We start from the raw sequence: 27,243 nt of genomic DNA, 5'->3' as shown, positions 1-27,243 counted from the left end.
TGGTCTCCATGCATACCCCGGTTCTTATATAACCGCGAGGGTATTCAGACACACTCCGGACCGTCAGGTCCCGAGGTTGAAGCGAAAAGGTCGGCCATGACAAACGATCTACAATCCGGCTAGAAGGCATTACACATGTCAATTATAATTACATAGTCAATCTGATTGATTGTATTCCTCTTCAATACCATCTAACAGGCTGTCTAGTTTACAGTCCTGTTGGGAATACTTTGCGGCCAATTCTACTTGGCCGTATACTAAGCTCACAGGGATCTCCTTCCCATCGGGCCCCACGGGTCCCACCTCGGCCATGTGGTTTGGGTCAGCCTTCGTGTACCGCATCTTCACCATGGCCCAGGCCTCCCTGGCGCCTTGACGGCAGGCCGACATCTTCCACAATCGGAAGCGCCGCCGCGCTCCCTTCAGCTTCTCTACAAGCTCTCCAAGGCCCTCGGGCATGGAGACGGATGGCCACAAGGCCTGGGCGACGCTTTGCATCACCTGCCGAACTCGCTCGTGCAGTTGTGAGAGCTCGAGAAGAAGGTCACCCGTAGAACCGGGCATTTCCTCTGCAGGACGACCTGTTAGCATACCTACTGACATTACTCTGTTAGTCGACTTCCTCGCCGAACTCTTTTTTCAAAGTTCATTTAAGCACTTACTATATATGCCGCGTCGAAGCCGCTGATTGTCCTTCACGGAGTCCAACAGTTGGGCACGAACATCCTTCAGTTCAACGCCCAGCTTGGTGTTGGCATCTTGGAGATCGTTCTTCTCCCGCCTCACCTTTGTCAGCACACTCTCACCAGCCTTCACTTGGCGTCGGAGTTATTGCTCTTCCGGATTTAATCCGGCGCCATCTGCAATTTCATTTGTCAGATTTGCACCCACGCCGCACTTCGTAAAATACTTATCTTTCGAAGCGTATATTACCAGAGGGGGTCTCCTTGGGCTCCCCTTCCGCGGCTAGTGCGGCCTCAAGTTGGGCTTTGCACTCTTCCAACTCCTGGGATAGTAGGGTATTCTTTTCTGTAAGAACCTACATAACAAATGATCCTTAAATCAGTCATTCTAACTGTTCAAGTCTCGGGGGCTACTGGTATGTATACAATTACCAAAGTTTTCTTGCCCGTATGTCTTTTACATACTGCTTCGTGGCTCTGGCTAGACCATTTTGAGCGGCACGGAGGTACGCATCTCCCGAATTGAAGGCATCCAACGCCTCTTGGGAGAAACAAGCATCGCGAAGAACTGTCCGGTGACGCCTGTGGTTCATGGCACTCTCCAGCTCGGAATTGGTGGCAGACAGCCTGTCCGCATCCTCTGTCGGAGGAGCGTCCGGTGCGCGCCTTGTGTTCGCCTCCGCTTCCGGACCAGGCTTTGGAGCCTGGCTGGTGGAGGCGCGATTGTTAGCCCCTCTGGATATAGTCCGGCGAGGTCTCTTCGTCCTGAAGAGAGCACGAGCGTTAATATGCCTTGAAGGAATAACACCTGGGAATAAGATGGCGCGCTATACCTTTGCGCCGGCATCTCAGTCCGGACCGCACTTCTTTTCAGCCCGCGGGGCCTTGCCGCCCCTCGTTGGCTAGTCGCCACAGGCTCGGCCTCCCGTCTCAAGGACCTCCCCTGCAAAACACAGTTGTCATACGGCAATCGAAAACACGCGAGGATAGATCCTTTTTCAAAGTGTTGGGACTTCGGTCTCAGTTACCTGTGAGGCTGGGAGTAGCCCTAGGTAATCGGTCGTAATGGCCACCAAGGCGTTGTCCTTGCTCCATTGATGAAATACCCCATCAATCAGCTCCATAGATAAGTTCGGATCCTCTTGAGAGGTCGGGTCGAGGGACCGTCCCGGATCCTCGGGTTGTGGAGGAGGGCTATTTATTTCTTTAACAGCCTGGTGCAGTTCCTACGTTGAAGTCGTTAGACTGAATATTTAACGATAGGAATATAAAATGGATGGGCAAGTAAAAGTGTCCACTTACCCACTTGGGGGATTGTACATAGAAAATCCACCCTGTGGGTTGACGCGGAGAAATTCCTCCTCTTCTCCCTTGTACAAAGCGGACAAGGTCTTTATTAGAGCGGCAGCCGAATCCGCCCCCTTACGGCCGTAGCGGGTGGCATCGTCCTCCCCGTTGAAGTCCCACATGGGGCGGCCTCTATACTGAAGCGGCTGCACCCCTCGCATGATGCATGCGGCCATGACCCCGATCATGTTCAGTCCGGAATGAGCTAACAATCTTATCCGGCCCATCAAGTAAAGAACATCCCTGTCACTTTCCCTCTGAGGGCTCCGTGGACGCCAGCTTAGGCGCTTCTTTAAGGGAGCACTGTCGAACTCAGGGAGGCCGATCCGGACAGGATCCGGCAGCGGGACGTCCTCTATATAAAACCATTCCGAAGGCCAGTCCTCGGACGCCTTCTTTGGGGTTTCGGATAGATATCCTGTCCCGGCGATGCGCCACACTTCGGCTCCTCCCACTTGATACATTGACCCCTTATTAGAACGGGGCACGAGGCAGAATAGCCTTTTCCACATCGTGAAATGAGCCTCGCAGCCCAAAAACAGCTCGCAAAGGGCTACGAAGCCCGCGATATGCAATATGGAGGCAGGCATGAGGTTGTGCAGCTGGAGGCCATAGAACTCCAGGAGACCCCGGAGAAACGGATGAATTGGAAATCCGAGCCCTCTTATTAAGTAAGGGACAAGGCATACCCGCTCTCCTTTGGAGGGATTGGGGGCGCTCTCCGCTTGCTCTCCGCCATTATAGGTGGCAAGTCCGGCTCAAACCGGGACCATATAGGCCGGGGGGAGAAATCCCTTGGTCTGGAGCATCACTAGCTCGCTGTGCGGGATGGAGCACCTCTTCCAATCTCTGGGCTGAGGGCTGGAAGGGCGAGAGGAGGAGCTGCAGCGGTCGGCCATGATGGAATGGACCTCTGTCGGATACGCTCCGATGAATACTCGCGGAGGGGAGAAGGTATGGTTTGGATCTAAATCCTCGTCCCCTTAAATAGGCGGCTCATTCACGCGGCTAGGGGTGTAAATATAAAAACACCCTGACTTTTTGTATTCGTTTGACACGTGGAAGACGGCCATTATTGGGCGTAGAAGCCAAGGAGCGCTACAAGAAACCGGACATTATTTAACAGGTACACGGAATTTGGAGAACCCGCCTTGCAATGCCGAAGACAATGTGCACGCCGGACTCGTCGTCATTGAAGCCTGGTTCGGGGGCTACTGAGGGAGTCCTGGATTAGGGGGTGTCCGAATAGCCGGACTATACCTTCGGCCAGACTCCTGGACTATGAAGATACAAGATTGAAGACTTCGTCCCGTGTCCGGAAGGGACTTTCCTTGACGTGGAAGGCAAGCTTGGCGATACGGATATGTAGATCTCCTACCATTGTAACCGACTCTGTGTAACCCTAGCCCTCCCCGGTGTCTATATAAACCGGAGGGTTTTAGTCCGTAGGACGAACAATCATACCATAGGCTAGCTTCTAGGGTTTAGCCTCCTTGATCTCGTGGTAGATCTACTCTTGTACTACCCATATCATCAATATTAATCAAGCAGGACGTAGGGTGTTACCTCCATCAAGAGGGCCCGAACCTGGGTAAAACATCGTGTCCCCTGCCCCCTGTTACCATCTGCCTAGACGCACAGTTCGGGACCCCCTACCCGAGATCCGCCGGTTTTGACACCGACAGCGGCCTTCATTGCCACCTTGTACCTCTCTATGTTGTCTATACTCGTGTCCTGGTAAAGGCATATGAAACAATATTTCTTCTCCTTAATAGCCTTCTGAACATCATCATCCACCACCAGGCATCTTTAGCTTTGCTTCTACTTTTCTTGGACACTCCAAACTCCTCTGAATCTACCTTACAAATGCAGGTCATCATCTTCATCCACATATTGTCTGCATCACCTCCTTCCTTCCAAGGGCCCTCCTTAATGACCCACTTCTTGAAAGCCTGAGCTACCTCCCCTTGACCTTCCACTGCTTTGTTCTAGCGACTGTGGTGCGCTTATCCAGCTGGACATGAATCTAAAAGCGGAAGTCAGCCACCATAAGCTTATGCTGAGGAACAACACATGCCTTCTCTTCTCAAGGGATGAAATCAATCTGGCTAGAGTATTGACCACTATTAAAAGTCACTAGATGCGATTCTTTCTTTTTAAAGAGGGTGTCAGCTACGATCATGTCATAGGCTAGAGAAAAGTTTAAGTCATCTTCTTCTTCTTAATTTCTTATGCCATAGCCAAAGCCCCCCCCCCATGCATCCCTTCAAAACCCATGTTAGATGTACCCACCTAGCCATGGATGTCTCCTCCTATGAAGAGCTTCATCCCAATAAGGCACACTCCTAACCATGTCCTCTAGGCCTTCCCAGAACTCCCTCTTGGTGTTCTCATTATGGTCTACTTGCGGGACATACGCACTAATAATATTGAGAATTAAGTCCCCAACTACTAGCATGATCAAGATAATCTGGTCCCCACACCTCTTGATGTTTACTATTCCATACTTGAGGCTCTTGTTGATCAAGATGCCTGCTCCGTTTCAGTTTGCAGTCATCCACATGTACCATAGCTTGAAGGCAGTATCCTCCACCTCCTTCGCCTTCTGTCCCCTCCATTTGGTTTCTTGAATGCAAAGCATATCAATACCTCTCCTCATCGCTGTATCAACTAGCTCCTGAAGCTTACTTGTCAGAGACCCTACGTTCCAGGTACCTAATTGGATCCTCCTAGGCTCGGCTAGCTTCCTTACTTTTCACACTCATAGAGTCAAATGCGAAGACCCTTGTTCATTTTTCACTACACCCGGGAGTCAATGTAGCATGCCACTAAGTATGTGACGACCCGATCCTTACTCACTTGTCACCGTATCCAGATCAAGATACAACGCGTCACTGGGAGGGGGGGTGACCCGAACCTTTTCCATTTGACACCACTCGGATTCCGAAATGGCGCGTCGCTGAGAGGGTTATGCCCGGACGATCCCCCGTTATACCTCTCAGCCACAAAAATTTCTTCTGGACTATCCGCTGATGTACGACACTTGTAAGGTATCCACGCTACCGATCTAGAAGAACGGTAGCACTCCATGGACCAACTTGAAGAACTATTGAAAGAACTAGATGGATGGGAGCATGTAGGGGAATGTGTTGGTTGCTTTATTGATAAAGCGGGTCAAAAGCCTTTTTCGATAGGGGAATGTCCCCCGGAATATAATTGCGCGCACGAACATGCCCAAGACACTGCAGAGGTACAAGGTAGCAATCAATCTCACAAACCACCAATGCATCGGAAGAGGAAAAAGGAGTTGGTGCAGCATGACAATTCCTGTAACTTGTTACACCTTTAGACGCGAGATGTCTCCCGAATGATTTGCTGATTTAATGTCGAAGTTACAACACCTCCCAAGTATCCACGCATCTCGTACTAGAGGTACAACAGCACTGTGTGAACCAGCACAAAGAACCACCGATAGAACTGGCTAGAGGTTAGAGAGTTTGGCCGCGGGAGTATCTGAACTGGCCCATCGACAGGATATTTCCTTGCGACATATATTTTTTCAAAATGGAGGCAAAACAATTTTTTTTTCATGCGGCATTATTGCTGCCTTATGTTTTCTCCTTATTGTAGAGCCCATCAGCTGATACCCTTTTTTTTGAACATCAGTACAGACTGTGGCGGAGCTTCAATAGCAAACATGGGCGGGACAGTACAAAGAAAGACTCAGTATTTTTATTCTGATGGCCCAATTTACAGTATGTCTCCATTGCATCTCCCTTTGGCTGGGCGGGCCACGGCCGTTTTTCCTAGCACGTAGCTCCGCCAGTGAGTACAGACACAAGCGCTCATATACACGCGCATACACTCACCCTTATGAACGCACACACGCACACCCTACCTCTATGAGCACATCCGAAAGACTGAGCCGGCATATCATCTTAAGATTTAAGAAGTCATCGTAGGCGCCTCGTCGTCGACGGGAACGTCTCCTCCCACTGAATGCACATAGTCAGAAATCCTGAAATAAATCCAGGAATAAATGCGAGCACCAGGATTTGAACCCTGATGGGCTGGGATATCCTATTTAACACGGTATAAGCAGATTTTTTGATAAAGGGCGCTTTTATTATCTCGAAATGTAGCATCAAGCGGATACAAAATATTATGAGTAACACCCGGCCTCTGCATAATTAGGATGCACACAGCCCAACACGGAAAGTCTGACAAAATGAATGGGGAAAAACGACAAATCGGCGACAGTAGAGTCCTATAGACCGACACTATACCTATGTTGCAAGGGATGGTGGACCGATCCGGAGATTATGCTGCCACCCATGTTGAGTAAAAATCACCGTAGCCACCTGCTTCAACCGCGTACACACCGCCTTGAACAGCGGTTGGTACTCCACTCATTGTAGCGTAGACCACGTACAAAGCGAGTGCGTACAACGGTATAACCAGATAGAAGTTAACAACAGTGCAACATGGACACACATTCGAGTGCGCTGAACCAAATTAAACGACATTTCTATCTGGAAAGTAATTTACTTATAGACTTTACTTGATGACACTTGGTACGTACAAGTGTCCCTACGAGGTGGACATATTGCAGTGACATGGGCTATAAACTTGGCCGGTCGGCTCATGAGGACGAGGGCCAGCGCCGCCTTTTTGGCACTCGAGGAGGATGGTCGCCAGCGCGGTAGTGCGTGACTTGTCACTTGATAGAGCATCTCTAGTGGATGGTGTAAATTTGGACGTGTATATCTCCATATACACGTTCATATACACGTTGCTAAATTATACACCTTCCTGTTTTTCAGTGGAACGTGTAAATTAGGACGTGTATATTTCTAACGGCTATATTTTCAAACTTCCAACGGCTATATTTCCAACGGCTATATTTCCAACGGCCATATTTCTGATCTATATAAACCACCCTACCAGCTCTCTTCCAGCACACTTCTACCTGTGACTTCTCTTCTCACCTAGATTTCTCTATCGTTTCTCACGCAACACAATGAACACATCCACTTGGGACATGAGTTCTTCGTCATCTTCATCTGGCGACGATGAACTCATACTTGCAGCATTTGCCGAGCGCGAGGAGGAAGAGAGCAAGAACGCTCGACGCCATGGCGGTTCCAAGCATGGACGTCAGTCAATCGATCGAGGAAGAGATGCCGGATTTCTTCTTCTCTGGGACGACTACTTCAAAGAAGTTCCTCGCTTTCCCGAACATTTGTTTCGACGAAGGTTCGTAATTAGTACACTTCTCTGCTTTGGTCCTTTTTTCATTTCCCTGTCTCATTTAATTTTTATGCACAGATTTAGGATGTCGCGTACTTTGTTCAACCGCATAGCTGATGGTATACTTGAGCATGACTATGATGATTATTTTACGCAAAAAAGAAGTGCTTCTGGAGCTCTTGGGTTACATCCTTTGCAAAAGATGACCGCGGCGATGCGGATACTAACATATGGAGTAGCAGCTGATTATGTTGATGAGTACATCCGGTCCGCTGAGTCTACTAATTTAGAGTCTTGCAAGAAATTTGTGATCAAAATTTGTGAAGTTTTTGGGGAAAAGTACCTGAGATCTCCAAATGAAGAAGACATTGCTAGGTTACTTGCAATAGGGGAGGAAAGAGGATTTCCCGGTATGTTAGGGAGCATAGATTGCATGCACTGGGGGTTGAAAAATTGCCCCAAAAAATGGCATGGCATGTTTAAAGGCCATGTGAGCGAGCCCACTATGATCTTGGAAGCAGTTGCTTCACAAGATCTTTGGATTTGGCATGCTTATTTTGGTTTACCAGGGTCTCTGAATGATATAAATGTTCTTCAACGTTCTCCTGTTTTTACAAAGCTGGCCGAAGGCCAAACTCCTCCAGTGAATTATAGCATCAATGGCCATCAGTACACAATGGGGTATTACCTTGCAGATGGTATCTATCCACGGTGGGCAACATTTGTGAAGAGCATACCAGCTCCAACTAGCAGAAAGCATAAAACTTTTGCCAAGAAGCAAGAGGGGGCTAGGAAAGATGTGGAACGAGCCTTTGGAGTTCTGCAATCCCGTTTTGCCATTGTTCGTGGACCTGCTAAAGGATGGAAACGTAAAGAAATCACTGATGTCATGAAAGCTTGTGTCATAATGCACAATATGATAGTTGAAGAGGAGCGACAAACTGGTCAGCAAAGCTGCACTTTTGAGGCAATGGGAGAAAGAGTCACAGTCTCTCGTACTCATGCGGAAGAACTGAGCTCTTTTATTCAGATGACTCATCGGATTAGAAATTTCGATGAACATGATCAGCTTAAACTTGATCTAATTGACCATGTGTGGCAAAAGTTTGGAAACGAGTAATCCATGTCTTTGTAATGCAGCTATCAATAAAAATATTTATGCAATGAGTGATGTAATCCATGTCCTCAACTAGCAGAAAGCAGTAAATAGTTCTTACAACTACAACATATAGCTCACATTACCCTAGGCCGTGAGCAAGGATCTCCTTCTGCTTAGCTTGGTAGAACTGCTTTTGAACATCAGTCATACCACTTGGGTCGATGAGCATGATCCTCTCATCTAATTCAAACTGTCTCCGTGCATCCTCCCTCTCGTTTCGTGCATCCTCATTCTTTTTGAGTGCAATCTCCTCTTTTCGCAATTCCAATTGTTGTGCATAGCGAGCATTTCTTGCCGCCTCTTTGATCTCATCCTTCTCTAGCTTTGCTGCCCACACAGTTTCTAATGACAGCTTGCAAGCACTGTCATCAGCTTTACCTCTCTTGTCCCTCTTCACACCATCAGGTCTTTTCTCATGTTCAAGAGCATCAGTGTGTATCGAGGTAGCATCAGTACGTACCGAGGATGCATCAGCCGGATCATTGGTGGCTGTGCCCGGACTTGCATCAATGGTCTTCTTTTGTTTCTTAAGAGAAGTTTCAACTTCTCTTGTCTGCCACTTTGGATACTTCGAAAACTCTACATAGCAATGCATCAGTGTGAAAGGCTTCTTTTTTTTAAGATCCATTTCCTTGAACAAAATGTGTGCATCGTTTGTCTGCACATATAAATATGTTGTTAAAATAAGCACAACACATATAGAATATTGCACATCACATATAGAATTACAAGAAATGCGCATACCTTTTCTTCTATAGTCCTTCCACTTTCTTGCCTATTTAAAATCTGCTGAAGGCAACCACAAAATTTAGAGGTCTCTCTGTTAATCGTTGTGTAACGGCAATTGATTGCATTAGCATTACGCTCCGGCCATGATGATTCCTTGTGTGTGTTGTAGTACTCTGAAATTCTATCCCAATAAGCATCTCGGTTTTGATCTGTTCCAACAATATCCAAACTTGTATTTGCCCATGCTGCTATGAGAACCTTGTCCTCATCACTAGACCAATTTTTTCCTTTGTTGGATTTTCCTTTCTCTGTTATTGCAGAACGATGCTGAGTTGATGGAGTTGCCTGCTCTCCAATTGGACTATCTGGTTGTGTTTGTGTGTAACCAAAACCAATGGTGTCCAAGAAGCTTTGGTCACCCTCCATCTGCAAGCAACCAATGCATAGCTATTTTAGACCACAATCTGACATCAAATTAACATGGCCAAGCAACAAGCAACAATTTTTGGACAACTAGGCCTCCCCAGCCCGTCCTCTCCCCAGGCCTCTCCCATGCCCGTCCCCTGCCCGTCCTCTCCCCAGGCCGCATCCCGCACCCCGCCGCCCGCCCGCACCCCGCCGCCCGCCCGCACCCCGCCGCTCACACAGCGCCGCCCGCCCGCCCGCATCCCGCCGCCCGCCCGCACCCCGCCGCCCGCCCGCCCGCAGCTAGCGCCGCCTCCCCACGCGGCCGACCTCCCGCCACCGCCAGATCTAGCTGCAGGCCGTGCGCCGCCCCCCCCCCCCCCCAACCCTGCTCGTCCCCGCCCTCCCGCTCGTGAGCAAGGTCGGAAGAATTTGTACCTTGGGCGACGGCGACCTGAGGGCGAGCTCCTCCGATTCTTCCTCCAGGCGGGCGCGGGACGAAGCCTCCGTCTCGTTTTCGCCAGCTGACGAGCGTGGCTTGCTCGTGTATATTTGCACGCCTCGTACCGTCGTGGACTGGGCGTGGATATTTACACGCCCTTTTACACGAGTCGCTGGGAGCCATTTTTTACCAGGCATCGTGTATATTTGCTATACACGTCCATATAGATGATCCACTAGAGATGCTCTTAGCATTCGACGGCTTTGTAGGGTCTGCAGCAGCAGCTGTCTGAAGCAAGATATAATACAAGGTGATCTGAAGGCCAAAGACGATGAGGAAGAAGATTGTTGCTGCCCCAAAGGCTCCAACTCCTACAGCGACACAGTTGTGGCCTATACTAATCCTTAATTTTCCGGCCCTGGGACCGAGCGCTACCATGGTGCCCAGCATGAATAATATCACCGCTTTTATCGCAAGGAACCTGCAAGCACGTTTCAAATTTCAAATTTTGGATCTTTTTTGGGAAAATTTCAGTTTGGAATTTGTTGAATAGATCGTATTTTACGTTAAAATGTTAAGGTAGCTAGGTGTGAATCCATATTCCAATAATGATTAATCCAAATTAATGATCAAAATGGCGTAGGGTTTTTACTTGCTGTCTTTTTTCACTGTGGCATGGAGCTCGAGCTGTACAACTTACCACGAGGCGGTAGACAAGAGACGGGCGACGCGCTTGCACTCGCTGGGGAATTCCCACGCCCCGCAGAAACCGGTGGCCGCACTGGCGAGGATCTGAGTTGTCAAGGCCAGCACCGTCGCTGCGGCGCCGCACGCCATCGCCGGTGATGTCGAGCAGGACGGGTGGGGTAATGGCATGTACGACTGCATGCATAGTTGAAATACACTATCCGTTAAGAATCAAAATATTAGTTAATTAGATTAAGAATGGCCGGAAGGCCGGGCCGGCGTACGTGCCTGCGACATCAAAACGGTGCCGGCGACTCCGAGCATGGGCGTGATGACGCCGAGGACGCCCGCCGCCGCCGCCATACCTTGTCTCCCCATCGATCGGCCGACCTCGCTGCTAGCTAACCTCTTGCTGCTTCTCGGTGCTAGCTTTCAGTGTGTTCACTCGACAGTTCGTCAGATATACAAGTTTACACACACGCACGCACGCAGGTATATATGGATATATAAGCAATTGTGCGCACATAGGTATCTAAGGTAAGGTTAGCTACACGACACGGTTGTGGTAAAGGCTGTTGTGTTGTGGCATCCCGTCATAAACTATAAGTGGTACTTAATCAATCAATAGCTTGGGTCAAATATATATGACTAAGGTGCAGGCAGCCTGTCTCAAACGCATTGTGGAAGGATGTTCCTTTGGCTTCTCAGCCATGCTCATGATGACTAACTATGCCTTTGGTTGTTGCGAGACTTCTCTTAATGATCACGCAATCGTTAACTGTAAATGGTGAATGGATATAGGCTGAATATAATACTACGAATGGGACGCAAAGAGTGTGGTTGATCGACGTCAGCGGGGTCGCCCATAGGCCATATATAGATGGTATGCCTGCAGATGATAAGTACTCCCTCCGTTCCTAAATATTTGTCTTTCTAGATATTACAATAAGTGACTACATACGCAGCAAAATGAGTGAATCTACACTCTAAAATATGTCTACATATATCCATATGTGATAATTCATTTGAAATGTCTAGAAAGACAAAAATGCATATCCATCGCCGGGTGAACATGTACTAAATCTACAGTGCTACGACAGATAAAAATGGCGGTTTCACTTATTGGTTAGTGGGCGGGGTTAAAAGAGGAGTGCCTCTCGTGGGTGCGGGTAGCGCCCGACGTTTTCAGAAATTACAGGTCGAACTTGTATTGCGATCATATGGAATTTTTTGATCTGATTGATCATGTTAATTATCACAAATCTGAGTCGGATATACGTTTCACGATCTACCCCGACGGCGGAAACCGATCGGTAGGGGTATGTTGTGTTCCAACCGTGCCAATGCCGATTATCAGAAAACATAGTCTCATTGACCCCCTTGTGCGGACGTTCTCACTAACCGTGCACAAAACTTATCTATCACATAAACCGACTATCAAGAACAACACCATATCTCATCTGTCGCCTCCCGCATATCTCATATGCATGTAATCCCAATCCGAAACCAATAGTAAAGACTCTGATACCACTGTTGGGCTATGCGACGTGCAATTATTGTCAATAAAAATTTAATCCTATCGTGCATATCATCCATGAGCATGCTTAGGAGATAGATCATGAGATTTTTACTAGACGCGCAGTCTATCACAAGAAAGAAGAGTAGGAGCAGCACGTCACCGGAGTCATCTCCCCCCATCGCCGGTCTCCCTCGAACAGGTTCGCTGGAGCAGGGCAAAGCGCAGTACCTCTAATGGTATCCTTGTGTGTAGGATGAACGTCATGCGGCGGACTGCTAAGTCCGATCACATGGTTGCTGCCGAGTAGAGGTGGCTAGTTGCAGCACATGCAAAGCCTTAATGACGACGCCGAAGCGAGCAACCAAAAATGTTTGTTGCACCTCTACTATATATATAGGTATCCATTGTGGGCTAATCACATGGGCCCCACACGATTCCTAAAGCTCAAAGTTTATTCGGCCTAGATCCAAGTCCTGGTCGAATCACTTCCCACCAGCGAATTTGGATCCGGCCTCACAGGTTCCTTCCCTTATGACCATGACCCCTTAGGTTTTCATCCACTAATTACGAGTCAGATCTCATTAGATTCGACCAGTCGATGATGGCTTCTAGCAAAATGTGCTGACTCCAAGTGTCTGATGAAGTCGGTTTGGCTAATATGCATAACGTCTAGATTTTTTTTCTTTTTGCCTCACGATATATGTTGCCGGTCTCAAGACGAGTTGATCATCCTTGTGCTAGCTCCGCCTCTTTCTTGTTACAGTAATGCCTACCTACTAAACCGGATTATCTCATAATATTGGTCGCATAGCCATGCTTATCTAGGTCCGATTACAAGAAGGGCCTAGAGCATATCTCTCCAGATCAAAGTGGCAAATCCAATCTTGCTCGACCATGTCTCACGACATGGATCAAGACAAGCCCGAAACTTCATTTACAACTATCTAGCTATAGACTTGCATTTCATCAGCCCAAACAGGTCGGTCACCATCATGAGTCCATGCGCCGACCTTAGGTCTTGGACACAGAACGCATGTCGTACTAGAGACTAACAGATGACCACATCTCATTTTTGGAAATATGCCCTAGAGGCAATAATATTATATTTCGATATTTATAGTGAAGAGCTTATATTCTGTGCTATAACTGCTATGATCCCGGAATATGCAATTCGGTGGAAACTCATATGCACATGTGGAATGATAGATGGTAAAACCAGATTTCTAGTCTCGCCTTTAAGATTAGCTCAAGTGTTGTTAGTGATCATATTTTTCGGATATTATGATATCCTTAAGTGCAACGATAGTCCTAAAACAATTTTCAGAATATAATGTTGGAAGAACGATCATATTTAATTGATCCAAACTTGTTTGTTATACTTTGAGATACTATCGTCACTAGTAAATTGTTATAACACGAAGAGTTAACGTGTGGCTTAGTTCCTTTGACCATGAGAGTATCGTAGTCACTTCTTACCAGATGATGAACTTTGGGCTTGCTCAAACGTCATCTATAACACGGTGGTCATAACGACAACTTACGGGTTCATCGAAAGTTTGACAAGAAACTAGATAGCTCAAGAGTGGGTTTGCTCCTCCGGTGATGGAGAGGAAACATAGTAGAAAACAAAAACGCACCTACGCACACCCAAGATCAATATGAAGATGCATAACGGGTTGGGATCACGGTCGTTTCTGTCACCATGTTGTAGTGGAAGATGAAAGTGTCGATGTAGATCGTACTTGGAGTCCCTCGAACCGCTAATGAACGATCCCGCAAACCACCCACGAACAGTCCCTCGAACTGAAGACCAAAAGCATGGCCTCTCTACTTGGTTGCAAGCGTGCAACCTTCATGATCCAGTAGCTCTTTGTAGTCCAGAGCTAATCGTCACTGGAGAATTAGAGGGAGGAGATTGGAACCACAGCGGGCTTCTAATTATGAGGATTAGGGTAACTAGATCTTACTCTAATTAGTCAATTAGGACCAACTAGAACTAGAAGTAGAAGAACTAGAGAAGGCTCCAAAACTTGTATATACAATTGTGGCCAATACCTCAAGTATATATAGGTTAGAGGGGATGGAGAGGCAGCCACCAAGGAGGGAAAGCCTCCTTGGGGTGCTAGCCACAGGGGGGAGGAGTAGGACTCCTCCACTAGTAGGACCCCCCCCCCCCCAAGGAAAGGGGGCGCCTCCTCCACTTGTGGCCCAAGTTGCCTTTACCCTCATGGAGTTTTTAAGGACCGTTGATATTTAAATTAAAATAAAAACTTTTTAATAATTACTAGAATCTTTTATATATAATTTAACATCACGAGAAACATTTTCCACCTATATATTCATTATCGCCAATACCCGGCATTTTCCGATAAACTCCGAAACCCTTCCTGTGACCCCGAATGCTTCCGGATCCTTTCGAAACTATTTTGAATATTTATGAAACAATCCCACAAATATACTCTCATCACTCCCGTCTCAATAACACTTATCGGGTCATGATTGCCTTAAGATTGTGACTTTCTAGGTTTGGTAACTCATAGACATGAACGAAACCGTTCGTTCAATGATCGACAGCGAAACCGTGGACATCCATATCGATCCCTATGAGCACACGAATGATATTCGAGTGAAACTTTGGTTATTATATGATGTTCCCTTTGCTTCGTGATACTTCACAAAACCCGGCATGCATCGGTATCCTCCTGAGTCATCACCATGTTCACTATACCATTATCCTCATTACTGGTTTTGTTCTTCTTTCTCGTTGTCGTCTCCCGGCATCCCGTGATCATGTGTCTGGCCAGACGATGATGGATGCTGTCACATTGAGAGGTCCCTAAGAATATCTCTCCATCATCGGAGGAGCAAATCCCACTTTCGAGCTATCTAGTCCCTTGTCAAACTTTTCGATGAACCTGTAAATTGTCGTTATGATCATCGTGTTAGAGGTGATGTTTGAGAAACCCCAAGGTCCATCGTACGGTAAGATGTGACTACGATACTCTCATGGTATAAGGAGCAAAATCACATGTTAACACTTCGCGTTATTACAATTGATTACAGACGATAGTATCTCAATTCATAACAAACAAGTTTGTGTCGATTCAATATGATTGTTCTTCCAATGTCATAATCTCAATGTTGTTCTAGGACTATCGTTACACTTAATGATATCCTAAGATCCGGAAAACATGATCATTAACAACACTTGCTCTAGTCTTAGAGGCGAGACTAGGAACCTACCATTTCACACGTGCATATGAGTTTTCCACTAAATGGCATATTCCAGGATCATAGCAATTATAACATGAAATATAAACACTTAAGTCATAGTAGTTTTCGTCGCATGCTCTTACTCCGAACCCTCCTTCTTGGCATGTAGAGGTTTTCTTCCATGACATGGCATCACTTCATTGCTTACTTCCTCGGCTCCCTCCACCGTTCTTTGTCCAGAAGCGCGTCTTGTCATTTGAACTCCTACTTTTCTCCTCATCGCTAGAGTTATGCTTAAAATTCTCAGCTTTCATCCACGGCCCATAGTCTCCTTTCCTTTCTTTCAATGGGTTTGTGCTATTCATGTCTTGGTGGCAAATCACACCACAAGCATTGCAGAAGTCAGGAAGGAACTCATATTTAAAAGACACCACGTGCTCCTTTTCCTTCTTGTTCTTCTACAATTCATCGGCCTCCTCTAGCAATTCTTTGTGTTCAACTTCCTCCTCATCATCATCTATTATAATTGTTATCCCTCTCATAAGTGGTTTAGTAATATCCAATTTGACCTTTATTCTCATGAATTCCCTAGTTGCCATCTCATTCTCGTCAACGCCCACATCTATGACCTCACCATTCCCTCCCGATGGCTTCTCCATTTTCCTTGTCTGTCATGCCCATCGGGATACCATCCGCTCTGATCCAAATCAGGATAACTTGAATTAGTACTCCTCTAGAGTTTTTCTTGGTTTGAAATCTTCCAGAACCAACAAGGATTTATTAAACATCCAGTGGCCACTGGTTACAACTTTCCTTCCCCCATCTTCTCTGAAGGTGAATAGGAATCTATTCATCGCCAAATATTTACACTCTATTCCTTTGAACGGACACCAAATCCAGCCCAGGGTGCTACAAGGGAATCCACCATAGCTGGCTGTTTGACATTAGTTTTCCAACATCATGCGGCTTCTTGTTAAATAAGGAACTGCTGCTTCTTTTACTCATCTTTACCCCACTTTTTCAGATTCCAATAGCTGCAATGTCTTTAGTTTCCTCTCAACTCCTTCCATCCTGAAGCTGGACTCTTTCCTTGGGAGATGCCTATGCAAATCACCGCCTCCTTTGGGCGCTGCCTCCTGCGATGCCCTAACCCACCTATCCTCTGCTGCCAAACTCCTCCCAACTAGGATTCCAGAAGAAACTCAAAGGCGTCCCCTTGCTAGAACGCAAAGGATTTTGCTAGTGGATGAAAAAGTGGGAAAAGGAAAGAGAGATTCGTGAGAGTTCTGTCAATAGTTGAGAAGAGGAACCAGGCTCGATTAGAAGCAGTACCTTGCTGGGATCAATTCATTAGATCTGGTGAGAGCACAATTGAGATTGAGATTGGGATTAGAATGGTGTGTGCATGTGAAAGGATGATCATGCGCACGCGGTGGCTTTGGCTTCAATCCACGGATGATACCCGGCCATGGCGGAACCTCCATCTACCGCATGACCCCGAGGCTCAGCAGATATTCCGTGCATCCACCCATTGGCAGCTGGGGAACGGGAGGACTTGCCGTTTCTGGACCGATCACTGGCTAAACGGGCAATCTATCGTCGAGTTCGCTCCTACGATTGTGGCCATCGTCTCGAAGCGACATCGCCGCACGAGCCTGGTCTGCGAGGCCATCAAGAGCCGCTCCTGGATATCTGGTATCCAGGGCGCGCTTGGGCCAGAGGCCACCGTCGAGTACATCGACCTCTGTCGCTGTATCCAACTGGTCTCCCTCTCCAGCTCCCCGGACACAATCACCTGGCGATGGACCGCAAGCGGCTCATACTCCGCACGATCTTGCTACCGCGCGCACTTCTTCAGCTCCACGACTGCCCAGTTCTGGCAACTAATCTGGCGCAGTTGGGCACCTCTCAACATTAAGTTCTTCCTTTGGCTTGCGTCGCAAAATTGCTGCTGGACTGCAGATCGTCTAGCCCAAAGGGGCATGCAGCACAACCCGGTCTGCGGTCTCTGCTCGTAGGAGGAAGAAACTCTGCACCACATCCTCGTCGGCTGTGCGTTCTCTCGCATCACTTGGCATGAGGTTCTCTCCTGGTGTCGCCTACCTGTGCTGCCACCCGAGGGAATGACGCCATTCTTCTCCTGGTGGTCCGATGCCGTTGTTGCCGCCCCCAACTGCCTTCGCAAGGGTTTTGCTTCCCTCGCCATGATCACAGCCTGGGCCATCTGGAAGCAAAGGAATGCAATCATCTTCGACAATGCGCAACCATCCCATGCCCAGCTGCTCACGAGCGTCAAGAACGAAGCCCGGCGTTGGGGACGAGCCGGAGCTGTAGGATTAGCATCGATCATCCCTATGACCTGACCGCGATGTTTTGGGGCTGAGCAACCCCTTCTTCCACTGCTCCAATGTAGCCTCGTCAACGCGTCCTAGTGTACGTTGATCAAGGTTGCAACCCTGTATTCTCTTCTACTCCTACCTATCAATGGAAAGATACACCCTCGAGCGTATTCACGAAAAAAAAAAAGCTGGAAGGATTGGATCTTGTGTAGACTAGCCAGAACCCATACCTCAGTTCGCTGGAGGGACCTAGAACCGTCACGAATAGGACAGACTTAATGACATTTTTTGCACTAAAAATAAAAATGAGTCGGTGCATGTATGATCATGTGTTTTATACTCTCTCTGTAAAGAAATATAAGAGCGTTTAGTGGGAGTATAACTTTACTAAACCGCCGTAACGATCGCTAGTAACGCGGTCCGAAGCCGTATAACTTGGGCGGGCCACGCCGTGTGGATCAGTCAGTCTTGCACGACTTAACGCCTGCATGCATTATTGCAAGTGGCAGGGCTAACAGCGCTGGATCGTTTTCAGTAGAGCAAGACCAGGTAATTTCCCTTCTCAAACAAAAATAGACCAAGTAATTAGGACCGTCCGTCCGTCAAAAAGAAAGGACCGTCCGCGATGTTTGGTCAAGTTTTGGTAGCTACGCGTAATCGCCAAGCCACTGAAGAGACGAGCCAACAGTGCTGCAGTTCGGTAGTCCTCGACGTGTGGTACGCACAAGACCAACGCGGATAAGCAAAACCTCCGTGTGCATCGGGGGCGACCTACCTGTGCAGTGTGCCCTTCCAAAGTCTGATGTCGTGTGAACTTTGGCTGGTAGTTTCGTGGTAATGAACTTGGGGGCTTCGGGCTAAGATATATATCCATTTAAGAAAATGTGGTGACCCTTATATATTGACAAGATTTGAAAATACGTCCTCGTGATCACCATATCACGGATTCGCGGTGTATGCTTTCTGATTGATAGCACACATTCACGTATGCATTCTCAGTCATGGATATATGTGTCTGTCTAGAGCATATTTAGATGCGTCCTAATTATTGCACACATCTAAATGATTCAATCAAATTTAAAATAAATTAAAATTATTCACACGAATCTTTACGTAAAATCACAATAATATGGAACCAAGATGTACAATACTTAAAACACACCTAGATGTGCTTTAGCAAACTGTAGATATAATGATTGTAATATAGAACAAAATAAGAAATATTCATGCTTTTCTTCCAAATTGCTTTCATAATGTAGTATTACTCTCTCTCTCTCTCTCTCTTTCATAATGCGGCCACCTAGCAAGCAACCAGTGTAGTGTAGTGCCTGGATCGATCTCAAAAGTCTTGACGTACTACGCCGTACGTAGACTATACGGTCGCCGGTAGTTTCCTACGGTCGTCTACGGTAGTGCATGTTTTCTCACCACTTGGGAAGGGTGGTAAGCATTTGCATACCAATGCCAATACCGTGTACATGTTTTTCTTAGGGGGCAGTTCACTATACCTACCCACGGAAAGACTAGCATCATAGTATCTGACAAAAAAAACTTAATTATCTCGGTTTTTCTCGAAATCCTAGTTCATACTTGCATTGCATTGCATGATGGTGATGGTCAACAGGAGGTTTAAGGATTCGTCGCAAAAATATATAAAAAATAGACGGGTCCCCTCTAGCGGTTCTATATAAACACCTGGGCTTTCATTGATTCTGCAGCGTTCTTATAGAGAACTGCCGACGAGTTACTAGTTGTTCTATCTGATCTCTCGGTATCAGGTAAACTAACTATCAAACTCTTCGGTTGATATACAAGTCTCACAATAATCTATCTATCACCGCTGATTTTTGCTTGGTCGTATCATTTTATGAGTTAGTAATATTCAACTTTTCTGCGTTAGATAATATTACATCTCGTACCACTAGTAGAAAAAGAATCAAATGTGAAGCACATTAGTGCCGGTTTGAATTTGAGCCGGCACTAATGTGACCATTAGTGCCGGTTCCAACGGCTAGACGGGCGGACATCATTAGTACCGGTTCATGGGCAATCTTTAGTACCGGTTCATGCCACGAACCGGTACTAATGAGGCCAGTGCGGCTGTGGTCAGGCTGGGGCCCCCACGAAGACCTTTAGTACTGATTCATGGCATGAACCGATACTAGAGTTTTTTATTAAGCTGATTTTTAGTCCCACCTCGCCAAGGTAGAGGCAGTATGAGCGATTTATAAGCCGTGAGTGCAGAGACAATGACGAAGAGGCGCAATGCTCACCTGCTTCAAGCCTTTCGGAATAGCATAGATTGCACTGAGCTATGTGCAGTGCAGTCTACACTATTCCGAAAGGCTTGAAGAAAATTAACCAGTATTGCACCTCTTTTTTATTTTAATAACTTATTTGGACTCCGGACTTCTTTTGTATTCAGTATGCAGCATTCAAAGCGATGTCATCAATTTCTCAGACATCATTTGCTATTTTTCAGTCATTTACCTAATTGTTTAGAGAGCTAAATGACCGTGAAATTGGAAATCACTACAAAATGAACTATGAAAATGTTGAAACTTGGCATGATATCATTATTTCACCCACATAGCATGTGCGAAAAAGTAGAGAGGGTCACGGCAAAAACTGAACGCACTTCGTGTACAAACTGGACAATCTCTTTCGGAGTATCAGGGTTTCGGACGAGAACTCATCTGTTACATGGGCACTTCAATATTTTTTAAACTTATTTGAACTCCGGACTTCTTTTGCGTTCAGTATGCAGCATTTAAAGCGACGTCATCAATTTCCAACATGTTCTAACATCATTTGCTGTTTTTCAGTCATTTACCTAATTGTTTAAAGAGCTAAATGACCGTGAAATTGAAAACCACTACAAAATGAACTGTGAAAATGTTAAAACTTGGCATGGTATCATCATTTCACCCGCATAGCATGTGCGAAAGAGTAGAGAGGGTCATGGCAAAAACTGGACGCACTTCGTGTACAAACTGGACAATCTCTTTTGGAGTATCGGGGTTTCGGACGAGAACTCATCTGTTACATGGGCACTTCAATGTTTTTTAAAATTATTTGGACTCCGGAATTCTTGTGGGTTTAGTATGCAGCATTCAAAGCGACGTCATCAATTTCCAACATGTTCTAACATCATTTGCTATTTTTCAGTCATTTACCTAATTGTTTAGAGAGCTAAATGACCGTGAAATTGGAAATCACTACAAAATGAACTATGAAAATATTAAAACTTGGCATGATATCATTATTTCACCCGCATAGCATGTGCGAAAAAGTAGAGAGGGTCACGGCAAAAACTGAACGCACTTCCTGTACAAACTGGACAATCTCTTTCGGAGTATCAGGGTTTCGGACGAGAACTCATCTATTACATGGGCACTTCAATATTTTTTAAACTTATTTGAACTCCGGACTTCTTTTGCGTTCAGTATGCAGCATTCAAAGCGACGTCATCAATTTCCAACATGTTCTGACATCATTTGCTGTTTTTCAGTCATTTACCTAATTGTTTAGAGAGCTAAATGACCGTGAAATTGAAAATCACTATAAAATGAACTGAGAAAATGTTAAAACTTGGCATGGTATCATCATTTCACCCGCATAGCATGTGCGAAAGAGTAAAGAGGGTCATGGCAAAAAATGGACGCACTTCGTGTTAAACTGGACAATCTATTTCGGAGTATCAGGATTTCGGACGAGAACTTATCTGTTACAGCGGCACTTCATTTTTTTAAACTTATTATAACTCCAGACTTCTTTTGCGTTCAGTATGCAGCATTGAAAGCCACGCCATCAACTTTCAACCATCAACTTGGCATGGTATATAAAAATAAATGAATAGAAGAAAATAAATAAAGCAGAAAAGAAAAAAAGCAGAAAAGAAAAAATAGCAGAAAAGAAAAAAACTATAGCAGAAAATAAAAAACTATATAAAAAACTACTCAGAAATAAATATAAGAAAATAAATATAGCAGAAAAGAAAAAAACTAAGAAATAAATAGAAGAAAAAATAAAGCAGAAAAAAAACTATATATAAAAATTTGGGGCGCTGCCCTGTGGGCTTGCTAGACCAGGGGCGTGCAATTTCAGGCCCACAAGGCCCAGCAGACTCATAGGGCAGCGCACCGTAGTTAGGCCCAGAAGCCTGCTTTATAGAGGAGTTCGAAAGGGCAGCCGCGGCTGGGTTTATAAACCAGTGCGGCTACCCTTCGTTCGGCGAGGTGGGACTAAACTTGTGCACCGCGGGTGGCAGCGCACAACCTTTAGTACCGGTTGGTGGCTCCAACCGGTACTAAAGGGTGGTCTTTAGTACCGGTTGGTGGCTCCAACCGGTACTAAACGTTACTCTTCCCGCCTCTTGGCCTGTCCAAAGTTGGCCTTTAGTACCGGTTGGTGGCTCCAACCGGTACTAAAGGCCCATCCTATATAAGAAAACACTTCAAAAAATTCAGTTTCTCATATACTTCTTCTCCTCTGTCCCGTCGCCCGCCGCCCCCGTCGCTGCCCCTTCAACGCCCCCGTCGCCACCCCTCGTCGACGCCCCCGTCGTCGCCCCGTCCCCGTCCCCGTCGTCGCCGCCCCGACCGTCCCCGTCCCCGTCGCCGCGCCGCGCCCCGTCGTCCCCGCCCGGCCCGTCCCCGTCCCCGTTGTCGCCGCCCCGTCCCCATCCCCATTGTCGCCATCCCCGTCGTCACCATCCCCGTCGGCGCCGGCCGTCGCCGCCTCCGTCGCCTCGCCTCGCTGATGAGATCCTGCCCCGGCCGCCATGTCCACACACACATTGTTTTTTATTTTTCAGTTATAAATTTTAGTTATAGAAATTTTTATGTTTTTTATTTATAGAAATGTTAGAAATTTTTATGTTTTTAGTTATAGAAATATTAGAAATGTCAGTTATATATAAATGTTTTTTATATAAATGAATTACCTAGATAAGAATGTTAATGTTAGATGAATTAGATAGATAAGTTAAATATTAATGTCAATTGTTAGATGAATTAGATAGAGAAGTTAAATATTAATGTCAATTGTTAGATGAATTAGCTAGATATTAATTAATTAGGTGTATGAGATTATTTGAACTAGTTGAATTAATATAACTAGTTTATTTTTAGTAAATGCTTAGTTGAACTAGCTAGTTGAATTAGTACTAGTTTATCTTTAGTAAGAAAATTTAGGTATATGAGATTTGAAGATCTAATTAAAATATTACTATATATAGCTACTTTATATATTTTAGTAAGAAAATTAATAGAACTAGTTTATTTTTAGTAATTTCTTAGTTGAATTAGTTGAATTAATAGAACTAGTTATTATTAGTAAGAAAATTTAGGTATATGAGATTTGATGATCTAATCAAAATATTACTATATAGAACTACCTACTTTATTTTAGTAAGAAATTAATAGAACTAGTTTATTTTTAGTAAATGTTTAGTTGAATTAATAGAACTAGTTTATTCAGTTGAATTAATAGAACTAGTAAGTGTTTAATGTTTCACCTATATATGAACATATGTTAGATATTAATGTCAAATATTAGATGAATTAGATATAAATTATATGTTAGATATATATTTAATTTAGTTATATGAGATTTCATTATCTAATTAACATTTTATTATATAGAACTAGCTACCTTATTTTTAGTAAGAAAATTAATAGAACTAGTTTAGTTGAATTAGTTGAATTAATTAGTTGAACTAGTTAGTTGAATTAGTTGAGCTACTTTATTTAGGTATATTTTTCGTCAGTGCTTAGTTGAATTAATTCAATTAATTAGTTGAATTAACAGAATTAGTTGAATCAATAGAACCAATAAGTGTTTAATGTTTCATCTATGAACATAGGAATATCATCTGACGACGAACACGATTTCATTATGTGTGAATACTGCGAAGACCAGCGCGGCCTGTACGGCAGAAATTTTCTAGTTGATGTTAGACGCTTCAGCATCAAGCTGGATGAGAACTTCGAAGTGGATACAGTAAGTCACAACGACAAGTCTTTTTCATAATTAAGCATGACTTATGCTTCATTTGCTTCAACTTTTAATTTTAATTTTTCACTATTCTACTAGCGTATCCCCTGCCATGCAAGAATTTTTGTCTTGGATAAGATAGGTTTCAGTCCTAACAAAACTATGGAGGTAAAAAGAGTTTACTTGAAGACCGAACATGGTTATACCTTCAACGTCAAATTATACAATGCAGACACATACACCTATTTTGAATGCAAAACTTGGCAAGCACTATGCAAGGCTTATGCATTTGAGCCTGATATGGTTATCACCTTTGATATTCGTCCGGAAGATGATATTGAAGGTAATAGAGACATCTGGGTCGATGTGCAGACGCCTCCAGTTCTACCATTATGTGAGTTTCTCAACCATATTTATGTCTTCGATATGAGATTATTTGAATGAGTTGAATAATTAATAGATCTCAATTTATATTGACAGCTTATTTCCAATCAAGTAAACATGTCCGGCGCTTGGTAGACAGGACCATCCACTGTCCCGGGGCTGAACTAAACTGCGAGGAGACAAGTCATTATGTTTCATGACTTGAGGATCTTGATGCTGTCAAGACAAATTTTTTTTCCTGCACTTAGAAATGTTAGTACTCAAAACATGCGACCAATAGTGTTCGTACTGAACTACGGTCACATATATTTAGGAAAGATGGTAAGATTTCTACTATTTCTTCTAAGTGCATCTTTTGCATACATTATTTTTTTAAGCTAAACTTCATTGCTATGTATGTTACTATACGATGTTCTTCAACAGGGACTCCCAATGAATGTTGTGCCTGATTGGATCGAGACTAAAGGTACCATGAATATTGTTAGCTTACGGCCAAGATATCCTACAATGCACTTTAGTGCATTCAGGATTTCTAATAGCGAGGAGTGCTTAATAGTAAAAGACTGAAGCAAAATTGTGAACGATCACATAGAAGTACTAGGGGGCAGCAATCAGAAGCGCAACCCACGATTAGGAGACAGGTTCATCTGCATGCTCCAATATAATGAATCAGGAAAGCTATATATGTTCTATGCTATTTTACCTGAGTGAGAGCAGCAGGTGTGATTAATTAGCTAATTCATGTTCTTAGTACTTGTCCTCTCATGTCTGTATTCTTCGTCCTGAACTTAATCTCAAAGAGTGATTTGCTTTTGTGGTGTTATGAACGCTTATAATATCATTACCATGTTAAACTCGATGATATCTTTGCTTCTGGTACAAGTGAATGTTTCTTCTTTAAGCTAGTGTTGGTGATGATTAGATAACGGTAATGACTATGATGATTAAGTAGTGGTAATGAGATGACTATTATATGATGATTTTTAGCTAGCTATGAAAACTGTTGTTGGTGATGATATATATAATGCAAGAGTTTTTATATTAATATGATGATGATGATGATGAGTTATTATATCATTTATGAAAGAAACTGCATATTAGTTTCAATTGGATGGATTCTAGTTAAGTGATCAAGTATATGCCATATCCATATTACCTCGATCACTTAATTAGGTGATCAAGTATATATAATATGGATATGACATATACTTGTTGACTTAGCTAGGATCCACATGCATCCAGTCAAACTAATCTGCGGTACATTCACCTAATGATTTAACAACTCATTATAATGTAAAACAATCACTAAATTAAATTGAAAACATAAAAATAAAGTAAAAAATAAAAAATAAAACCAAAACACATCCAAACATTTAGTGCCGGTTGGTGTTACCAACCGGTACTAATGTCCTACGCGCCCATGGAGCTGGCTCGTGCCACGTGGTTGCCCTTTAGCACCGGTTTGTGCTGAACCGGTACTAAGGAGGGGGAGGGGGCTTTAGTGCCCACACTTTAATGCCGGTTATTGAACCGGCACTAAAGGGCCTTACGAACCGGTGCTATTGCCCGGTTCTGCACTAGTGTATGTTTGTTCCGTATCTATCTTGGATTCTTGACGGTTAATTAATGGAATCTCGTAGACGAAACTAATCTTTGTCTACGTATGAGAGACTGATTATCGAGCTGACCCACAGATCTCCCAGAGAAGGTGCAGAATCATGACTCTTCTCGGCACGGTTGGTCAGCCTCGTCCTCCGTCGAAGGTGATCTCCCGCCGCGACCACTCCAAGCTGGGGCACAAGCTGACCCGGGAGCCGACGGGCCAGGCCAAGTTCCAGTGCAACGGCTGCCTCGAGGAAGCCACGGGGTGCGACAGGGACACGTGCAAACCCTGCGACTTCGACCTCCACCAGGCCTGCAACCTCCAAGAAGGGACCACGCTGGTGCACCAGCTGCTGCCCAAGAGCAGGTTCGTGCTCCGCCTCGAGGCCCCCCCTACCAAGCAGAAGCAGCGATACAGCGCCTGCGGCACCCACACGCAGGGCACCCACTACCACTGCGCAGCTGGGACGGGCCATTACCTCCACCCGTGCTGCGCGATGCTGCCTATGGAGATCAAGCTGAGTGATGAGCTCAGCTTCGAGCTCCGCGAGAAGGGGTCTCGCCGCTGCGCCAAGTGCAGGGAAGGAGGCGGCGTCAGGGACTACTGGTTCTACTGCTCCACCTCCACCTCCAAGAAAATGTACCTGCGCGAGAGAGTATTTTCTTCTGCCGAGCTCAAGCAGTACCGAGTCTCACTCTCACGTCAAGGAGACTGCGTTGTGGAAGCACGGGTCGGGGAAGGCCGGGATGAAACTGGACACCATAGGCGACATCGTTAAGGCCCTGGCGGGCATCGTCCTCGCGGTGCTCACTGGAAATCCGGTGGCGTTAGTTCCTGCAGTGATCGATCTGGGCTCCAACGTCATCAAATTGTTGAAAAAAGGTAGCTAGCAGCTCCATCCTTGCTCATCCTACGCACGTACGTACAACTTGTTGGTGACGGGCTGCATGGTGATATATGTACGTACGTAACATCCTACTATTTGTACGATATAGTCCCCGCCTGCATTGTGTATTTGTGATCGCTACAGTCCATTTCCCATTTCTTCTTCCATGTCGAATAATGTCAACACGTTATTATATGTAAGTGTAGATGTGTGTAATGAATAAATATTATGATGATATGTAATCTTGGAGAGTATATCTTGTGAGTTTGAGATATGTGATTGTTGTTGTCTAGCCCTATCTCTCCTCCTCATCTGAGAGCTCTCTCTCTCTCACGGACGTAGAATAAAGAACGAGGAGAACACAACAAGATTTTGCCCGGCGCACGTACGCCGCCAGCCGCACGAACGGCCGCTTATATTTCCTTCCTGAGCACAAACTCAGCCACACACACACCACTCCACGGCGAGCACACATACACTCCGAAAGGCTACATCTCTCTTTGGCTCTTCTACACAGCAGCACCACGGCCACTTCAATATGTAGACGCACGCGCAGCCCAGCCGCCCAGATCGGCCACTAACCCATGCACTAACTACCTA

At 45.3% G+C, this 27,243-nt stretch overlaps 1 protein-coding gene and 1 pseudogene across 1 annotated transcript; one reads left to right on the top strand and one right to left on the bottom strand.

Annotated features, from left to right (window-relative positions):
* Window positions 1–8,518: 8,518 nt before the first annotated feature.
* On the bottom strand, window positions 8,519–9,662 carry LOC125538045 (uncharacterized). The gene is made up of 2 exons (XM_048701353.2): window positions 9,184–9,662; window positions 8,519–9,097 (listed from the first exon to the last, which is right to left on the bottom strand). The coding sequence occupies exons 1-2, from the start codon at window positions 9,592–9,594 to the stop codon at window positions 8,519–8,521; spliced, it is 990 nt and encodes a 329-aa protein (XP_048557310.2). The 5' UTR covers window positions 9,595–9,662.
* A 16,210-nt stretch (window positions 9,663–25,872) lies between these two features.
* LOC125538044 (uncharacterized) lies at window positions 25,873–26,777 on the top strand (annotated as a pseudogene).
* The last annotated feature ends 466 nt before the right edge of the window (window positions 26,778–27,243 follow it).

The sequence above is a fragment of the Triticum urartu genome, chromosome 2A (genome assembly GCF_056163025.1).
Source record: "Triticum urartu cultivar PI428250 chromosome 2A, HENAU_Tu73, whole genome shotgun sequence".
NCBI lineage: Eukaryota > Viridiplantae > Streptophyta > Magnoliopsida > Poales > Poaceae > Triticum > Triticum urartu.
Note: the sequence above shows the minus strand (reverse complement) of the source record. Positions and strands in the feature narration are given on the sequence as shown.